This window comes from Colossoma macropomum, unplaced genomic scaffold (genome assembly GCF_904425465.1).
Source record: "Colossoma macropomum unplaced genomic scaffold, Colossoma_macropomum, whole genome shotgun sequence".
NCBI lineage: Eukaryota > Metazoa > Chordata > Actinopteri > Characiformes > Serrasalmidae > Colossoma > Colossoma macropomum.
This window is the reverse complement of record NW_023494808.1, coordinates 10,257,381-10,276,486: the sequence shown is the minus strand read 5'-3', so window position 1 is coordinate 10,276,486 and position 19,106 is coordinate 10,257,381. Positions and strand designations below refer to the sequence as shown.

The 19,106-nt window shown below is 39.6% G+C and overlaps 1 protein-coding gene across 1 annotated transcript in view; it reads left to right on the top strand.

Annotated features, from left to right (window-relative positions):
• The window catches only part of cacna1hb (calcium channel, voltage-dependent, T type, alpha 1H subunit b), a 110,029-nt gene that overhangs the window by 22,431 nt on the left and 68,492 nt on the right, over positions 1-19,106 (top strand). Inside the window, exons 5-8 of the mRNA XM_036557269.1 lie at positions 438-750; positions 4,701-4,793; positions 7,188-7,827; positions 9,943-10,289. Of these exons, the coding sequence (XP_036413162.1) occupies positions 438-750; positions 4,701-4,793; positions 7,188-7,827; positions 9,943-10,289 (1,393 nt within the window). The remainder of the gene's footprint in view (positions 1-437; positions 751-4,700; positions 4,794-7,187; positions 7,828-9,942; positions 10,290-19,106) is intronic.

Here is a 19,106-nt window from a genome sequence, read left to right as displayed (position 1 = left end):
GACTTGACCGAATGGCTGCGAGAGAATAAAACCACTTATCACTTCTATCCCATATCACCTTGGGAGCATGTGAGTTTGAGGGAAAGATGAATATGACACCATTTGAGGCCACAGAGCCTTGAAGCCACATAATATCAGTGCTTTTGAGGGTCGACCATATTGCTCAGGGAGGTTTCACGCCACTATCTGTCATCCCCTTGTACGAGGTTTTATTACATCACTCTATGACTCTTTTTCGCTTCTCTTACTAGCTCTGAAGTTCTCCTTAATTGCATCTGCTCCAGTCAGAGAAGTGTTGCACAACAAATATATTACAGAAGCGTGTCTTGAGTGCACTGAAAGCAAAACAGAAAGAAAAGCATACAACAGTAGCTAATAACTAAGCAGCGATGAGTAAGACTGATCACATCTCTCTCTTTCTCTCTCTCCCCATCTAGGATGTACAACCTCTCTCAGTCTCTGAGCCCTTATTACAGATCAGAAGACTCCGACGACATCCCCTTTATCTGTTCAACCAATCGGGAGAACGGAATGCTGCGGTGCTCGGGCGTTCCGCCCCGCAGAGTGGGAGGGGTCTACTGCCAGCTCAGCGCTGACAATATCACAGACCACACCCCTCAAGAGACCGCCCAAAATGGGTGTGTCAACTGGAACGCATATTATAACAACTGCAAAGCAAGCGAGCACAATCCACACAATGGCGCCATCAACTTTGACAACATAGGATATGCTTGGATTGCCATCTTTCAGGTGCGTGTATGATATTTTGTATGTTTGTTACCAAAACAAACAACCAGAAAAAAATGTATATGAGGTATATGTTGTAAAGGGAAATATTTTCACAGTACATCGTTTATTTTATTGGGTCGTCAGTGTAACAGCATTAAATTGCATTTGAGCCTGATCAGTATCAATATCAATATTTAAACCTCGAGTATCGACCGATACCTATCCTAATTTTTTCCTGAAAAACTACAAAGCTTTAAGACGAGCTGTTTTATACTGAAGTACTTCACTTAACCCTGCGTTCACACTGGCAGTGAACAACATGACAAAGCGACCAGAGGTCATTCGTTTACAACGAGAGCTGGCGATTTCCGGCGACAGAAGGCGGTGCGAACGTTGGTGATGCGAAGTGGCCAGAATCAGGGAGTTTAACTTCTTTCAAATTAGGGGCGAAGCGATGTGTCGATTACCAATAGGAATTGAGCACTGAGCAGCGTGGTAAGCGCTTTCTCCAACCCTGTGAGGCAGTACAGTCCTTTATTGGTTCCTAGGTAATTGTTCCTACTAGAGATAAAATAATGGCAGCAGTGCTTTTGCTGCAAATGGACGGTTATCGCAAAGACCAAGTACTATTTTCCTCACAAACTGACTAAATAAAATACGCACACAAGTGATTTCTCACCAGGTTTTGTTATTTTTAGCGGAAACACCTCTGATTTGTGCGATCAGTGATTTGGGCGACAAGAAGTGAAAAGTCGCTGCTGGTGTGAAGGCAGGGTTCGGTGAGCATCCGCAGTCATCCATGGCCAAGAACCCAAGAGCGTATAATTGGCCTCACTCTCTCTGGATGGTTAGGATGGCCCGCCCTCTCCTCCATCACCCAGCACACATGAACGCACGTGATCTCGTACCAGTCTTGCAATGGTACGCTCGTCAGCATTGTCTGTCGGACAAAAAGCCTGTGGATGTAGCCTGTGTTAGCATGGCTGAAGACCTCCCAACCCCCCAAAACATAAACATTACCTCTTGCAAAGGAAAAGCAGCTAGTTAATTCAGCTTGCAGGCTTATTTTACTCGTGTTATCAGTTGCACTCCGAATGTTAAAAGAGCACAGACAAGAGGGATTTGGGGACACACCTTGTTTGTGGCGGATTTGTCCACAATCGACCACCCAAAAGTTTAAAAAGTTTTCCCCAGATGTGTATTCTCGTTATAAGATCAATTCTTGCCCCACGAGACTAGCATGACACTAGCCAGTGTAGGCAATTGTTGGCTGATGTAACAGAATTGGCAGTTAGTGTTCTCCTCCAAGCGTGTTGAGCAGTCCAATGACAAAAAGATGTGGTGTCGCTTCACATTTCTCAGAGGCTATTGACATGACTAAATTGGGCTAAAATCCTTTTTTGTTATTCCATGTCTGCCACTATAACACATTTCACCACATGGGCAGGTATTTAGGTTCCGCTTTCCTTAACATTCCTCCACAAATTTAGGTATTAGCTAGATGAGTGTGAGGTACAAATTCTATAGTTCTGTTTAATTATTTTGGGTAACATGACGGTAGGGTCTAAGTCAGTCTAACTAAATAACACTGACATGCCCAACAGGTGTAAACCCTTTAAAACCCCAGGCTTATTACATGGAAAGACTTTTTAGTCAGTAACTACAGGAACTTCAATTACCTTAGTTAACTGAGTAAGTGTGAGGGACAGACTCCACAATGTGTAATGATTTTTGGGTAAGTACAAAGAGTTTTACATAGTACCTTTTCTGTATTACCTGTAAACGACACTGAATCTGGACTGTAAAAGAAAGCAGTGATTCCTGCTGTGTTTTACTGGGTCTTAAGCGTTTACTTCAGAAAATGTCTTGGACTTTGGGTCATCAGTTTATGCCCTATAACTACCTTGTACTTGGAGATGTTTCCCATTTCTTTAACTTCCAATTAACTTTCTGTTTATACATTACAGGGAAATTTAGTGAGAGTTCAGTGGCACTTACCACCTCGTTACCCCAAATCATTAAGCGGTATTTTCATATGTTCTTCATCAGCTTAATTACTAAAGCTGGTAGTAACTTCAGTGTAACTTCAGACTGTCTTGATATTTGCCATCATTTCACCCAAAATAAATACACAGAACTTTAGAGTTTGTATTTCACACTTACCCAGTTAATACTTTCACACCTGTTGGACATTTCAGTGTAATTTATCTTCAAACTTCGAATTATTGCATTATCTCATATTATCTCAAATTATTTTCACACTTACCTGGTTAAAACCTCACAGTGAAAGAAAGTGTTACTGGTATTTAACAGTTTTAGAAAAGTTCTCATGCGGAAAGTACTTCAGCCCTGAAGACCCGATGGAGCTTGTAAGCCAGGCTTATTCATCTCCTGTCCTTCAGGGTCAGTTTTGAAGGGGAGTTCCCAAACTGTGCTGGACATCGGCCCTCCAGGACTGGAGTTGAACACCGCTGTTGGATGTGTTCTTGTTGCAGGGGAGGAAAAGTGATTCAAATTAAACCTTTTTATTGTGCTTCGTGCTATTTATAAAGATTCTTTCATTATTTTTTTGCCAAGTGCGAAATACGGTCTGGCAGCCGTCGATAGTTTTCATCCTCGTCTCCCTCACATCTTTCCGGAGCCAAGAGACACTTAGTTTTATTGTAGGAAAATTAAGTGAACAGTTGCTGGTGGCAACAGTGTGAGTAAATCAATTGACATCAATAAGCAACACCCCTATCTCAGGAAATCAAGTATTTATCATGTTTCTCACTAATCAGATTGGTTGTGGCAAAGATATTCATCATGTTTTGGAGTTTCCGGGTTTCCCGGCTGAAAGTGATTTATCACGTCCTGAATAATCTTATTGGCTAAAGCGTGACATTTGTCATTCTCCAGATTAATCTGATTGGCCTGCGTTGTTCGAGTGATCTATGGCAGCCCTAGATAACCTTCGTCTTTGGGCCGTGCATTGAGCACTAAGACACAAGACACCACAATGGCAGACAGTCATGCCTGTCAGAGGAGGAACAGAGGAAAGAATTTCAAGGGGAATCGTGCTGATTTTCTTTCACAGTTTCTGTATACTTTAGTCGTTGAGATGTAAACAAAGCCTGCCTCACATTGCCCTGCATGTACAGTAAGTTAAATAACCCTTCATTTATTTACTTTCATTATTCATTTCTGAGGAGATTAGATGTTAGATAATAAGGAAGAAGAAGGCCGAAGGACTCCTAAGTTAAAGCTTTCATCTCTGAGAGAGAGGAGAAAATCAAGCTGCTTCAGATCTGAAAACATCCACAGGTGTTTCTGTCCATCCTTCCACTGTGAGAAGACGACTCAGCGCTGTGGGTCTGAAAGGATGTGTAGCTGATCAAGAAGAACCTCACTGAGAAAAGGAGACGGACACATCAAACAAAGAAGCCGAACGATGGACTGACCACCCCAGAGTCCAGACCTCAACATCACTGAATGTGTTTGATTACTTCAGAAAATGATCAACCAGCTTCTAAGACTGAACTTTGCAGGTGTGTCTGCAGATTCTTTGAAAAACTGAAAGCGAGTCTCCTGAAAAGAATGGAAACTGTAATAAAGAAAAGGGGTGGACACGCTTTAGTCGTTGAGTCCTCTGTGAAATGATGGGTGGCCTCTGACTTTTGCGCAGCACTGTAACTAATCTCATGTCTCAGGCATCAGGGAACATAAACATAACCATTTAGTGTAATAACTTTCTGTGAGGGAGCTTTTAGAGGCATTAAACTTTTGGGACATCTGGCTCATTGTCACCACTGTTGGGAACAGTTCTGACTCTAGAACGGCACATCGAACCACTCTGAATGACTCTGTTTACAACTTAGTTCTGCAGAAAAGTTGAAAATGGTTCAGTTTAGTAGGGTTTCTTTATGTTTGTTGTTTTTTAAAAGGAAGCCGACCTCAATTCGCCTCTTCTTTCCTGTCTGTGCTGTCTATAGGTCATCACTTTAGAGGGATGGGTGGATATCATGTACTATGTCATGGACGCACATTCCTTTTACAACTTCATCTATTTCATCTTCCTCATCATTGTAAGTATACAGCATTACTGTTGACTTCTGAGTGTGGAAACATGTTGCATGTTGCCTGGTTTTAAAAGATCGATAAGGAATTGCTGCAACTGGTAGGCCAGTTTTGCTTACCTTGAAAATATACTGAAAAATCACACAAACACACTACACACTTCTTATCCCCTGCTTAACACTTAAAAGGCTAGAATTCCTATGAGAATGACCATAGAGGTCACTTTGACTGTTTGCGTTTTGCATGCTTATTTATACCACGACAGGGAATTACTACAGAAATCACATAAGCACAATGCAGTGCCTTTCAATAAGTACTTAAATTAGTGCTTGTTTAAGTGCTTCACAAACAGATGGGAACAGCGAGAAAAAAGCTGGCTTGCGGGGATGAAACGCAGTGTATTGCCCAAGGTCGTTATATTTCTACGAGGTAGAAATGCTCAACTTTTTTTGTGCTCTGTAAAATTGACAAAACATTGTCAGCCTAAAATATAAACTTGAGGAAAAAAAAATCCAGGAACAGTGGATATAGCTGGTCAATTTTGTCAAAAATGATCACATCTGAAAAGTACAAAATGCTCAAAATGACCATTTTGGCCTTTCTAATGTTAATATCCTCACTGATCATTGGGTTTAGAATGTTTTACCTTCTTTGCGTCTCCGTCGCTATGTTTGTATATTGATTCTGCTTCTCTGTAGAGGTAGTTACGGGAGAATAAAGGAGTGCTCAGGATTCTACACTGCAAGCACTTTACACCTTCCTTTTTTGAAAAACATGCGACCAGAATTTTGCATAAGGATCACTCATGTGAGGACAGATTTTGACCCCAGTAGCCCACCTCTTCATTATGCATATTCATTACGCGTGAATACAGACGTGCAGATTTTTTCCGATGATGCGTGCCTCTGGCCTTGAATGCTACTATATTCACAGGGCATGATGAGAAAATTGGCCACCCCAAATGTGACAAGAAGCCAGACTAACCTGCTAAATGACTAGCCTGCAGAGCCTCATGGTTTGGTTAAGAGCTGCTATTTTACCACAAGACCCAAGACCTGTCTCCTCCTCCTTTATAATGTCCTCCAGTCAACAGCCCCTGTCCTAGCATATAAGTTTAGCTTATAAGACACTTATAAGGTGTCATTTCTGCTCTTTTCTTGCTGCTTCTCTGACAGGGTCTCTTCACAGTGTAGTCAGGTGTCCAGTGTGGGTTTTGATCCTCATTGTAAGAAGCATTAGCAAATTCTTTAGCACAGAATCTGTGTATCTACATTGTAGAACCTTTTTATGTAGATTTGAAAATAGATAGGTCCAGTTGCAGTTTGCTTGGTCACTGAGGCACACTGCAAAAAGACTGAAATTCATAGAACTCTTAGAACTGATAGAACATATCCTCGCTGCCAGAACAGAACCTCGTATCTCCGAAATGGTAACTTTTCAGGAGAAAAAAAACATTAGAAACTTTAAATGGAAGTTAATGGAACAGGATTTTGTTCCAAGTTATTTTGGACGATTTATTTAGCTATATATTAAAAAAAAGCCAAAAATGGAGATACAGCGCTTTGTTCTAGGTACTAAATTGCCACTGGGGTGGTAGCCTCTATGATACATCTTCAGTACCTTTAGTTAGGGAACATAATCTGACAATAATCCATTGTAGTTATATTTTGTAGGTGGTATTGACCCCACACACCCTGTCTTGTCTCCAGCCCTCGTATTCTGTTTTGACACATTAGGTTGTGAAAGGGTACAAAGACGTATCTTTGCCCTGGGAAAAACTAATTTATGGTACACAGTTGGACATGAAAACCATTGTTGTAGCTTGGAAGGAACATTGTACATCATTTGTACCTTTGCACCTGCAGGGAACCTTTTATTTCTGAAAGTGAAGGAATGTGTTTAGAAGGCTTAAACTTTTAAACATTCTGTTCAGAGAAATAATACATTTTATTTCTAATTTTCTTTCTTGAGAAGAGCTCTGTTTTGAGTAGTCAATAAAAGTATACCCCGAGCAAAGGTACCCCAGATTTTGTAGGGATTCTAGGTGCAGCAATTCTACTTTGTCGTAAGGCTTCCGGTCTTAAGTGCATGCAATTAATGTTAAAAATGAAGCTCAGCAGCGCTTGGCCCCCGACTCTACATTACAAGCTAGACGATGATTTAGCAGTGGATTCATGAAAATCGTTTAAGAGCATCGTAATGGAGGCTAATGGGGAAAGTGTCATGTTTGGCGGAATTTATGTGAACTGTTTATTATCCACATATTCCTGGGAAAGAGCAGATCCCGCCGCATGATTTCACTCTGAGAGGTTTTAGGCATTCACCAGTTTACCTGTTAATTACAGTTTGTGCGACAATTCCTAACAAAACGCTTATTTTGTTTTTCTTTTACTTGCCCTTAGGTGGGCTCCTTCTTCATGATCAACCTGTGCCTGGTCGTCATAGCAACTCAGTTTTCGGAAACGAAGCAGCGCGAGAACCAGCTGATGCGGGAGCAGCGGGCTCGCTTCCGCAGCAACGAGTCGACGCTTGCTAGCTTGACCGAGCCTGGCTCCTGCTACGAAGAAATGATCAAGTACCTGAGCCACCTCTGCCGCAAGCTCGGCCGGCAGGTCAGCCGCGTCTACGGCAGGATACGGCCGTGCCGGCGGACCAAGAGCTCCAGCCCCAGGACCTCAGCGGCAGGAGGGGGCTCCAACAGACACTGGAGCAGCAAGGAGAAATTTGACCTGACCCGACACCTTATACACCACCATCACCACCGGCACCACTGCAACGGCATGGACGTCGGGACATTGGAAATGAAGGCCCTTCAGTTGGGTGGTGAAGGTCAGACCCTCAAACAGACTCCCCCTCTCTCCCTTGCTTTACCCAGCGTAAAGGGTTTGAACTACCCCACCATCCTGCCCTCTGCACTTTTCACACACTCACGCACAAACCCCGGCTGCGCAAGCGGGGTCAAGACCCCTGCGGCCAGCCACTCACAACACGGCAGGACAGTCCACAGTGGGTTCCACGAGACCTACAACAAAGTGCAGCATGGTGAGAACATGCACACGCATTTACATACAACAATGCATGTGCTGCTTTACAGCTATTGGTATTATACAAGAGCAGGACACTGCAGCCTTAAAGGTGGACGCTTCCTAGCAGGAGTGCGATGGAGAACATTAAGTGCTCGTCTCTCTCCTGAGACTCAACTTAATAATGTAGATAATGAAGACATTTCCACACAGTACACTTCATATGCTCTAATAATTCTAAATTAGAAACGACTACGCACATTCTTAAACACAGAGAGAGACTCTTTCTGCGACTACTTTTGTTATTTCCAGTTAATTTCGCTACCTTACTTGCAAAATAGGTTAAAAAGAAGCTATTTTGCTCTTTTACTCTTCTCATAGTTTATTATTCTGTCTGATAATTGTCCAAAACTTGGTATTTCCTGCTCTGGCTTATCAGGTTTTACAGAACATAGACTGTATGTTTATTTCTCAGTATCTACTATGAAACTGATATTTATCTAATGTAGATATGAGAGTGAGGGACGTCAACTTTGGCCTATATATAGGTTTTTGCAGCTATAAAAAGCAGTTTATCTGAAGTGAAATGAGGGCTGTTTTATAAAAGGTCTGTGTAAAAGTACTTTCTGAGGACCATACGAGGTATTACCATTCCAAAAAATGGTATCTGTTGTTTATAACATACTTTATAAACCATTGGTTTACATTTTGCTGTCTAGTTTATAGCAATTCATTCTACAATGTAGAAGTAACTGATCAATTACTATTATAATGACGAGTGATTCCAGTCCTTGGAGAAGTCTGTGTAAAAGCACTGAATAAGGACAACTTTAGAAGGATGAAAGGTCTATGTAAAAGCACTGCATAAATAGCTTTTTCTGTCTGTGCAAAGATGTTGAATAGGTACCAATTTATATAGGCATGAAATAAAGACAATTTCATGTAAGGTCTATGTAAAAGCATTGAATGAAGACCAAGTAATATGAGATCTATGTAAAAGTCATGTATAAATACTGCTTTGTACAAGGTATAAAAAGCCCCGCATGGGTACCATTTCAAATAAGGTCTATGTAAAAGCAGAGATAAGTATTATTGTATACAAGGTTCTGTGTAAAGGCACTAAAGAAAGACTATTTTAGATAAGGTCTATGTAAAAGTCCTGCATGCGTACCATTTTATATAAGGTCTATGTAAAAACAAAATACCATTTTACATAAGGTCTATGTAGAAGTAAAGATAAGTACCATTTTATGTGAGGTCTATGTAAAAACAAAGTACCATTTAATATAAGGTCTATGTAAAAGCAAAGATACATACCATTTTAGGTAAGGTCCATGTATAAATAAAGATAAGTACCTTTTTATACAAGGTCTATGTATAAACAAAGATAAGTACCATTTTATACAAGGTCTATATAAAAACAAAGATAAGTACTATTTTATATGAGGTCTATATAAAAGCAAAGCTATGTGCTATTTTATATAAGGTCTATATAAAACAAAGATAAGTACCATTTTATACAAGGTCTATGTAAAGGCACTGAATAAGGCATTGAATGTGTAAACAAAGATAAGAAACATTTCATGTAAGTCCATGTAAAAGCAAAGATAAGTACCATTTTATATTAGGTCTATATAAAACTAAGATAAGTACCATTTTATATAAGGTCTATATAAAAACAAAGATAAGTACCATTTTATATAAGGTCTATATAAAAACAAAGATAAGTACTATTTTATATGAGGTCTATATAAAAGCAAAGCTACGTACTATTTTATATAAGGTCTATATAAAACAAAGATAAGTACCATTTTATATAAGGTCTATGTTCAAGCACAGAATAAGTACCATTTTATTCAAGTTCTATGTAAAGGCACTGAATGTAAAGACAAATAAGAAACATTTTATGTAAGTCTATGTAAAAGCAAAGTGCCATTTTATGTTAGGTCTATGTATAAGCAAAGATAAGCACCTTTTGGTATAAGGTCTATATAAAAACAAAGATTAGTACCATTTTATACAAGGTCTATGTAATGGCACTGAATAAGGACATTATATTATATGGTCTATGCAGAGACGCTGCTGTTGTTGTTTACACAGTTTGACTTCACCCCTCTCCTTTGCCCTGGTCTAGGTCTGTACCCAGATGTGTGCTCCAGTGCGTGCGTGGAAGGCGGCGCTGGTCTGGCACCTGGTGAGTTTTCTCCGTGCCCGATTTGCGCCCCCGAGGGTAGCGGTGTGACCTGCGACTCCGAAAGCGACTCGGACACGGAGAAGCGGAGCTCCAGGGGCGCGGAAGTGAAAAAATTCAGCTGGGATGCGGAGCTGAGGGAGAAACCGACTGAGAACTGCTTCGGCGTTTGTGTGCGCTGTGCCAGAGCGGTACTGAAGAGAATCGTGGACAGCAAGTACTTCAACAGGGGGATAATGTTTGCTATCCTCATCAATACACTCAGCATGGGAGTGGAATACCACGAACAGGTGACGCACACACACACAGATGGGCGCATAAATATATATATATATATATATATATATATATATAAGCATGTACGCTCGCACACACAAGCACACAGTTTTCTGCTTATAAATTCATAAGTGCACAATCACAAAAATCCCAAAGGCCAGTTTAAATGAGACAGAGTAGCCATTCTACTAGATCTAGAAATAATTTGGCTGCCTACATGAGTTCATAATACATGCGCAAGCATTAAATAACATATTTAAAAAGCAATACTTGAGTATTTCTGAGTATTTGAATATTCTTAAATTTCACACACAGAGCCAACAGTATCCTAGTTAATCTGATAACAGAGTTACAGTTAAAAATATACAATCCCATTTCCAAAAAAGTTGGGACGCTGTGCAAAATGTAAATAAAAACAAAATTCAATGATGTGCAAATCATTTAAATCCTATATTTAGTTGAAAATGCTTCAAAGACAACAAATTAAATATTGAAACAGAAATTTTATTGTTTTTTGAAAAATATATGCCCATTTTGAATTTGATGCCAACAGCACGTTCCAAAAAAGTTGGGATGTGGGCATATTTACCACTGTGTTTCATCACCTCTTCTTTTAACAACACTCTGTTAGTGTTTGGGAACTGAGGAGACGCTGCTATAGTTTTGAAAATGAAATGTTTTCCCATTTTTGCTTAACAAAAGATTTCAGCAGCTCAACAGTTCAGGGTCTCTTTTGTCCTATTTTTCATTTCATAATGTGCCAAATGTTTCAGTGGGTGACAGGTCTGGACTGCAGGCAGGTCAATTTAGCACCTGGAATCTTTTAATACAGAGCAACGCTATATATATGCAGAATGTGGTTTGACATTGTCTTGCTGAAATAATCAAGGCCTTCCCTGAAAAAGACGTCGTCTGGATGGCAGCAGATGTTGCCAAAACGTATATATCGTTCAGCATTAATGTTGTCTTCACAGATGTGCACATCCCCCATGCCATGTGCACTAATGCACCCCTATCATCATGAATGCTTCAAATTTCAGCAGCTGTTCTGTTTATAGTGCTCATATGAATTAACACAATTATCTGCTTAGCCCGTATGTAGTCGATCATCCAAGATTTGTTAGGTGTCTAAATTTTGTTTAGCGCTGTAGCTAACAAACAATGAAAGTCAACTGTCACCCAAATATGAATAAAGAAGTGACATTCAATCAACACCAGTGAATATGGAATAAAGAAAATTGAACTTGGCATTTTTACAGACATAAAATGTTGATGTGTAACTTAATCTTGCATAATAATACTGAATTATAAAACAAGTAGTTCCAGTTCTAAAATCTGATTGGCTGAGCCGCGTTCAAAGCTGTTGCAAAATCACTCCTATGACCGCATCACAGCGACTGAACAAACCTTTGGATGGATATCTCATTTTTACAGGGTCTTTTCGCTGACAGTGGCTTCAAGGAGAACCACAGCATGAAAAAACCCTTATGCTGTTAACAGAATATTCTTTGACTCTCATGCTGGTCACATGAACCACTGAGTGTACTGAAGAAGCAAGAACCTGTTTTTGTTTAAACTGAGGGGCTGACAACTTATGTTCTGAACTTGAACCAGGCTGGTCAGCTCTCTAACAGGCTAAAAGAGCCACCAGCCCAAAACAACTCCATCATTAATATCACAGGCTTGAATTAAAGTAGTTTAATTAACTGTAAAATGGCAGTATAAAAGTCTAAAAAATGTCACTTAAATGACTTACACGCTTCAAACGTCTGTGTTTCGGTCAGTTGTACCATCAAACCCAGGCTGAATCCCAAACGGCTCCATACTACCTGAATAGTGCGCTAGCTACGAAAGTTTAGAAATTGTAGCCTCTGCAGCCAAATAGTGCATCATTATTGAGTGTGTTTGAGTCCCAAATGACTGTTTTAAGCTATATCATGCACTGTTGCGCTGCAGGATCCGGTATTTAATACCTACATAGTGCACTATGTAGGGAACTGGAAGCCATTTGAGATTCAGCCCCAGTGTGAGAAGAGGTGCTAAATAAGACTCATGGTGTTAATTTGGTGACTAAAAAGTTCTTATAAAGTGAAAGTTTTTGTATTAAACAGTGCTGTGTTATCATATGTTCATTGTTATACGACAAAAAGTTACAAAACTAATGAAATGACTGCAATATACAGCAATGGGAGACCGAATGTTCTCATTTAGTGGTCCGTGGTTCCTTGACTCTAAAGGAACTACATTTATTGTTATTATTATTATTATTATTATTAATAACCTAAATTATTTTCTGAAAAATGGTGTATTTTATCATGTTTTATGTTGGTCACCATTTCATAAAAGCAATGAGCCACTTGAGGCCGTGCGTTACAGTGATTTTATCGCAGGGAAGGGAGTTTTAGGCGTGACAACATCGCAGTAACGCACGGCCTCAAGTGGCTCATTGCTATTACTCACTGGTTATGCATGTGTTATGAGGTCCCAGGTAACCTTCAAAGAAAGTGTGACCAACAATTTTAAAACTAAAATGGACATTTAGAGCATCATTTATTACAGAACGCACACACACACTAGCAGAGCTCCAGTGGGTGTACGGTGTGACTTTGCATCTGCTTGTTAGTCCTGTTTTACTAGTGCAATGACTCATTCTTTGGATCAATGCATCAATTTGAATTTCTGGCAGTTTAACTGCATCGATCCCCAAATCACGGAATCACATCAGAGCGCTCGTACGTTGAATCAAACATGAACGTTTGAACAGAATTAATTGGATCGATGTGGTATTTCAAAGAAGAAAAAAAACCAAGATGATTTCAGAAGGAAATGCCAGCTGCCGGCTGGACAGGACGAGTGTTATCCTCAAGCCTGCGCTGCATACATTTGTGTCCTGCTTTCAGAAGCCTCCCGATGGAAGCTGCAGCTCGTGCCTAAGCTCGAATTAAATCGTTCAGCTCAGTATTATTCGTAAAGCTCTTCTCACAATAGACAGTTGTCACGAAACAGCTTTACAGCGTTCGGTGCCCAGACCCCTAATGAGGGAGCCGAAGGCGACAATGGCGACGGGAAAACTCCGTGAGCTGGCGTAATGAAAAAGCCTTGAGAGGAGCCAAGACTCAAAACAGGGACTGTCCTCCTCTGGACAGCAGCGGATAGTGGGGCTTTAGGCGAAGGAGACGTGGATGAAATTTCTATAAGCAGGATTGAAAGGAGCAGGAGCCGTGAGATTATTCCTCTGTGTTGTAAGTCTGCAGTGTTAAAAGCACAGAAGGAGAAGATGAAAGAAATACGAGCACAAGGCAGATTGGGAGTCAGATTTGGAAGGTCGTGATGCATTTTCTCAAGGTGGAGGTTCAACCGTATGAGGTGGTGAATGTTAGATATATATCAGCTGTAACTGAACATTAGGGAGGCACCGATTATTAATTTTTATGGCCAATTCTGATTCCTTTACAGCTTTATGGCTGATTTTGTGGCCTTTTCTGCCTAAAACTCACTGCTGCATCATTTAAAGTAGAACTGGAAATGAGAAGCTAACTTTAGCTCCGTCTAATCTCTGTCCACTGTGTGAGACTCAGTTACAATCAGCAAACCAGGGCTGGAGCACTTGAGGTCAGGGGGCTGCTGGTTTAACCCCTAAATCAAGAGGTACTTAATACGGCTGAAAGTTTAATCATTTTTATATCAAAGTTGCAGTTTAAGAAAGTGCAGTTTAATTGCAATAATTAATTAAATAATATTTTGCAATAATTTACAAATTATACATCATTGACAACATTGTTTTAAGCTTTAAGGAGGAAAATTTAACTTTGTAGCTTGTGAGCTGTCTGGAGATGAGCTAGACCAATCAGAGGCAACCAAACCTCCATGTGCTGTGACATCACACCCACAAGTTACCGGCAGTCTGGCGCACTACATTCAGGGGTCAAGCCTCAAGCCAGAAAGGTTGATATTCTGGTCTTCTTGGCCAAAAAAAAACAGGCCTGAACCTTAATTTTTAGAAAATAATCGCAATTTAATTCGATATTAAAAAATTCCAACTAGATATTTTCCCCCAAACCATTCAGCTCTAGTCTTTACTCATTAAAGAACCTTAATTTAATTACGTTTTTGTGAGATTTCAACCCCTAGGTGCTCTCGGAACAGCCTAACAAGGAAAGTAACACTTTGTTAGACAACAAATCTGCTGTTAGAAAGAGACGAGCGTTTCTTTCCTCAAAAGAAAGTTAGGCTCGGTGCCTCAGAGTTTCAGTCGGATGAGTCCACAATTTAGGTGCCATTAAGTCCTTGTAAATGTTGTGAATGATCATTTTTCAACATTGAATCTAAGAAAACATTAACCATTCTCAAAACCTTGGATGGATATCTCATTTTTACAGGGTCTTTTTGTTGACAGTGGCTTAAACGAGAAACAGGGTTGAAAGCAGCACTAAATTAGCAAAATGTGGTTAGCTAGCATCCTTGCTAATGGCACGAGGACTTTGTGGACATTCTAATGATGGATGTATTGTTTTAATGAATAATTTACTTTTAGCTTATAATTTGAATAATGGGGTTGAGCTTTCAATGTGACCTGTCAGTATCACAATATCACAATAGAAAATTTAGAGAACTGGTTTTCCTTCTTTCTTTGATATTCTGGAAATTGGGATGATGCAAACTCCCAAGGACTGGTGACGGGTGGAATATTCCAGATATTTCATATTACAGATGTTTCGTTCAGGGGTGAATGAGTTCAGCTTACATTCAATTTGTCAAACACAAGGTCAAGTCAGTCCTATTTGTCCCGCAAAATTATTTTAATTTTCTATTAATATTAGCCCATGTCACCATGAGCTGCACTGTAGTTCCCAGCATGCACTGCAACGTGATGTGTGCTCCCACCCCCTCCCCATCAGTGATCCATTGGACAGCACCAAAAAAAAAGAAGTATCTAGTTCAAGTGAATGGGCAGTTTTAAAAAAAAACACTGTACATTGGGGTCATTTAAAGAGGTTTAACAGTATCTGCAGCTACTGTGGTCCATTGTTTTATACAAACAATCTGTTTTTATTTCAGATTATTTTTGAATCGTTCAGGTATTCAATGCCTATTTTTTGCCGTTGAAGTTTTGGCACATTTTGAACAAACAATGGCCAGTTGAGGTCGTGGCAGAGTGTTAAGTAAAACTAAAAAAAAAACCCGCTGTCCCACAGATGGGCTCAGTTTGTCACCCGTGGCTTGCAGGGTTGAGTGAACTTTGACTTTTGATTTACTAAAATAAAAGAATATACATTTTTCATAACCCATAATGGATAGATAGATTGCAAGCTTGTGATGTTAAATAGATTTAAATTAACGCAAAAAATGTTTAATTTTTGGAGTATTTTAAGGATTATATAGTCGTAAGAAAAAGTTTCGGCGCCCCTAGTCAAATGGCATTTCTGTTGAAATGTTTAGGATAACAGGTCATAGAGGTATAGAGAGCGCGCTTAAATATGGCGTTTTCTGCTAATTTTAGTGCAATTTTTTTTATTTGCTGAGTTTAATGTTTTTAAAAAAAAAATATATATATATATATATAAACGAAAAAGTGCCTTAACTTTGGCACAGGACACCTTTTATATTGTATTGTTCCCCCAAATGTTTAACGTGTTAAAGCACAATAACTGTTTATTTACTGAGTTTAACATATTTGGGGGAAAACACAATATGAAATGTGGCTTGTGCAAAAGTTATGGCACCTTTTTTAATACATAACTAGAAATTGTGCACTAAAATTTGCAGAAAATGCCATATTTAAGTGTGTTCTCTGTAGAGGATGTGTTAACTTATTTTCACTTAGAAAATCAAGGAAACGTCATTTGACGTGTCTTTTGCGTGTGGCTGTATTTCAAGGGAAAGTGTATTTTAAAATGTTTTCTGTGCTTCAGATTTAAAATGTTTTAGATTAGATTTTATAAATGTTCATTTATTTGGAACCTATCGCTCGAACCTCGTATCTCCGAAATGGTAACTTTACAGGAGAAGGAAAAAACATGCTTTACTTTTAATGTAAGTCAATGGAACCAGAATTTTTTACAAGTCATTTTGGGCCGTTTCTTTTGATCCATTCTTCATGAAATTTGCACACAATGTAAAGAACAACAGGTATTTTCAAATTATGTCAAAAACGACAAAAATGGAGATACAAGGCTTTGTTTCCAGCAGCGGCGAGATTCAAAGGTCATGTTTTTTTTACCTTTATTAGACATACTTGAGCCCTATTTGAACAGGATTAGTTGAACACATTGCAATATTAGTATTTTAATTTTTAGCTGTGTTTCTCAGTGATTTTAATCTCGTTCTCATCATTTTTATAGACTGTGCGCTCCTGCATCAGTAAAGATTCTGGTATCTTTTACCTTAATATAAAAAGAGCCATAGAAATAACCCCAGCTTGTGTTAATTCCCTGCGAATCAGCATGCCAGTAAAACCGCCATCGTATTCTGTGGAAAAGGAGTTTCTTAAGTATTCAGGGACTTGAAAAACTGTCGATTTGTGTTTCCTGTAGCTAAGATCAAGCCATTATGTACTGTCCTGCCTTAAGTATACAACTCAGAACATTAAAGCATGAAAATTACAGAAAAACTGTTTGATTTTATGCAGTGACGTTGACTGTTGGCTGTGGATCCCCAAGCTAACGACAGTGTGTTCACTTAACACAACGAGACAGATGTTGAGGGTAAACAGAATACCATATGTTAAATGTGTTTACATCTTTTCTGGAGTGAAGGCAGGGCATACACTGAAATTTATCCTGGCACCCCAGTCATGGGGTCACCCCCATGTCTCTTTCATTACTGATATTTTGGTTGAAATTTGGTTGTGTAAACAGAGTCTGTTTCAGTCAGACCAGCAAACCAAAATTGCCCTTGGATGGGGTTGCAGAATCATGATGTTTTTCCGTGTGTGTGTGTGTGTGAGGCAACATGGTTCGTTTGAGGCAGAGGGCATTCACACTCCTGCCAGGGAAATGATTATTTACATTACAGTAGACACCCATAATAGCAGGGTCTGCCTGCGCTTTGTGCAAGAGCGGAGAAAAGCAGAGAAAACATGAATGTGGTGTCACACTGGAGCAGCGCGTCGGGGTGTGTGTGTGTGTGTGTGTGTGTGTGTGTGTGTGTGTGTGTTGGCTGACATACAATATCTTAGCACGTGTCAGTTTGTTCATATGCATGTCAATGGCTCCGAGTTAATTAATGTGTCTCTATTGCACCGTTAGATAAATAACACGGTACAATAATAACACACATTAGGAAAGGTACAGACACACACGTGCACATTAACACTGCACGCACTGAATTTACTTGATTGAGATGAGTAAAATATATTTCATAATTCACGAGTGAAATACGTGAACAACATATTGTCATTTATTTACATCCCCATTTCCAAAAAAGTTGGGACGCTGTGCAGAATGTATAAAAAACAGAATGCAGTGATGTGCAAATACTACAAAGACAATGAATCAAATGTTGAAACTGAGAAATTTTTATAGTTTTTTGAAAAATATATGCCCATTTTGAATTTGATGCCAACAACATGTTCCAAAAAAGTTGGGACGGGGGAATGTTTACCACTGTGTTTCATCACCTCTTCTTTTAACAACACTCTGTAAGCGTTTGGGAACTGAGGAGACATTGCTGAAGGTTTGAAAGTGGAATGTTCTCCCATTCTTGCCTAACATAGGATTTCAACTGCTCATCAGTTCGGGGTCTCCTTTGTCCTATTTTTCATTTCATCATGTGCCAAATGTTATCAGCGGTGACAGGTCTGGACTGCAGACAGGCCAGTTTGGCCCCTGGGCTCTTTTAATACAGAGTCATGCTGTTGTAAAACATGCAGAATGTGGTTTGACATTGTCTTGCTGAAATAATCAAGGCCTTCTCAGAAAAAGACGTTGTCTGGATGGCAGCATATGTTGCCAAAACATGTATATATCATTCTGTATTAATGGTGCCTTTACAGATGTGCAGGTCACCCATGCCATGAGCACCCCTATACCATCATGAGTACTGGCTTTTGAACTGGGCACTCATAACAAGCTGAGTGGTCTTCAGCCCGGAGGACGCAGTGTCCATGATTTCCAAAAAGAATTTTAAATTTGAACTTGTTGGACCACAGGACACTTTTCCACTTCACCTCAGTCCATCTTAAATGAACTCCTGCCCAGAGAAGGTGGCAGCATTTCTGGATCCTATTTATATATGGTTTCTTCTTTGCATTTTAGAGTTTTAATTAGTATTTTAAATGCAGCGACAAACTGTTTTCACAGACAGTGGTTTTCAGAAGTGTTTCTGAGCCCATGCAGTGATTTCCACTGCAGACTCATGTCTGTTTTTAATGCAGTGCTGCCTGAGAGCCCAAAGATCACAGCCAGCAAATACTGTTTTTTGGCCTTGTTCCTTACATACAGAGATTTCTCCAGGTTCTCTGAATCTTTTAATGTTACTATGTACCGTAGATGATGAAAAACAACTGTTCTTTGCTATTTTATGTTGAGAAACGTTATTCTTGAATTGTTGCACTATTTGATCGTGCAGCCTTTCACAGAGTGGTGAACTCCCTCCTCATCTTTACTTCTGAAAGACTCGGCCTCTCTGAGATGCTCTTTTTATACCCAATCATGTTACTGACCTGTTACCAATCAACCACCCGTTTTTTTTTAGCGTTACACAACTTTACCAGCCTTTTGTTGCCCCGTCCCAACTCATTTACATTTTGCACAGCATCACAACTTTTTTGGAAATGGGGTTGAACTTTTTTGCAATAGCTGTGTTGAGATGTAATAGGAGAGAGTAGGTTT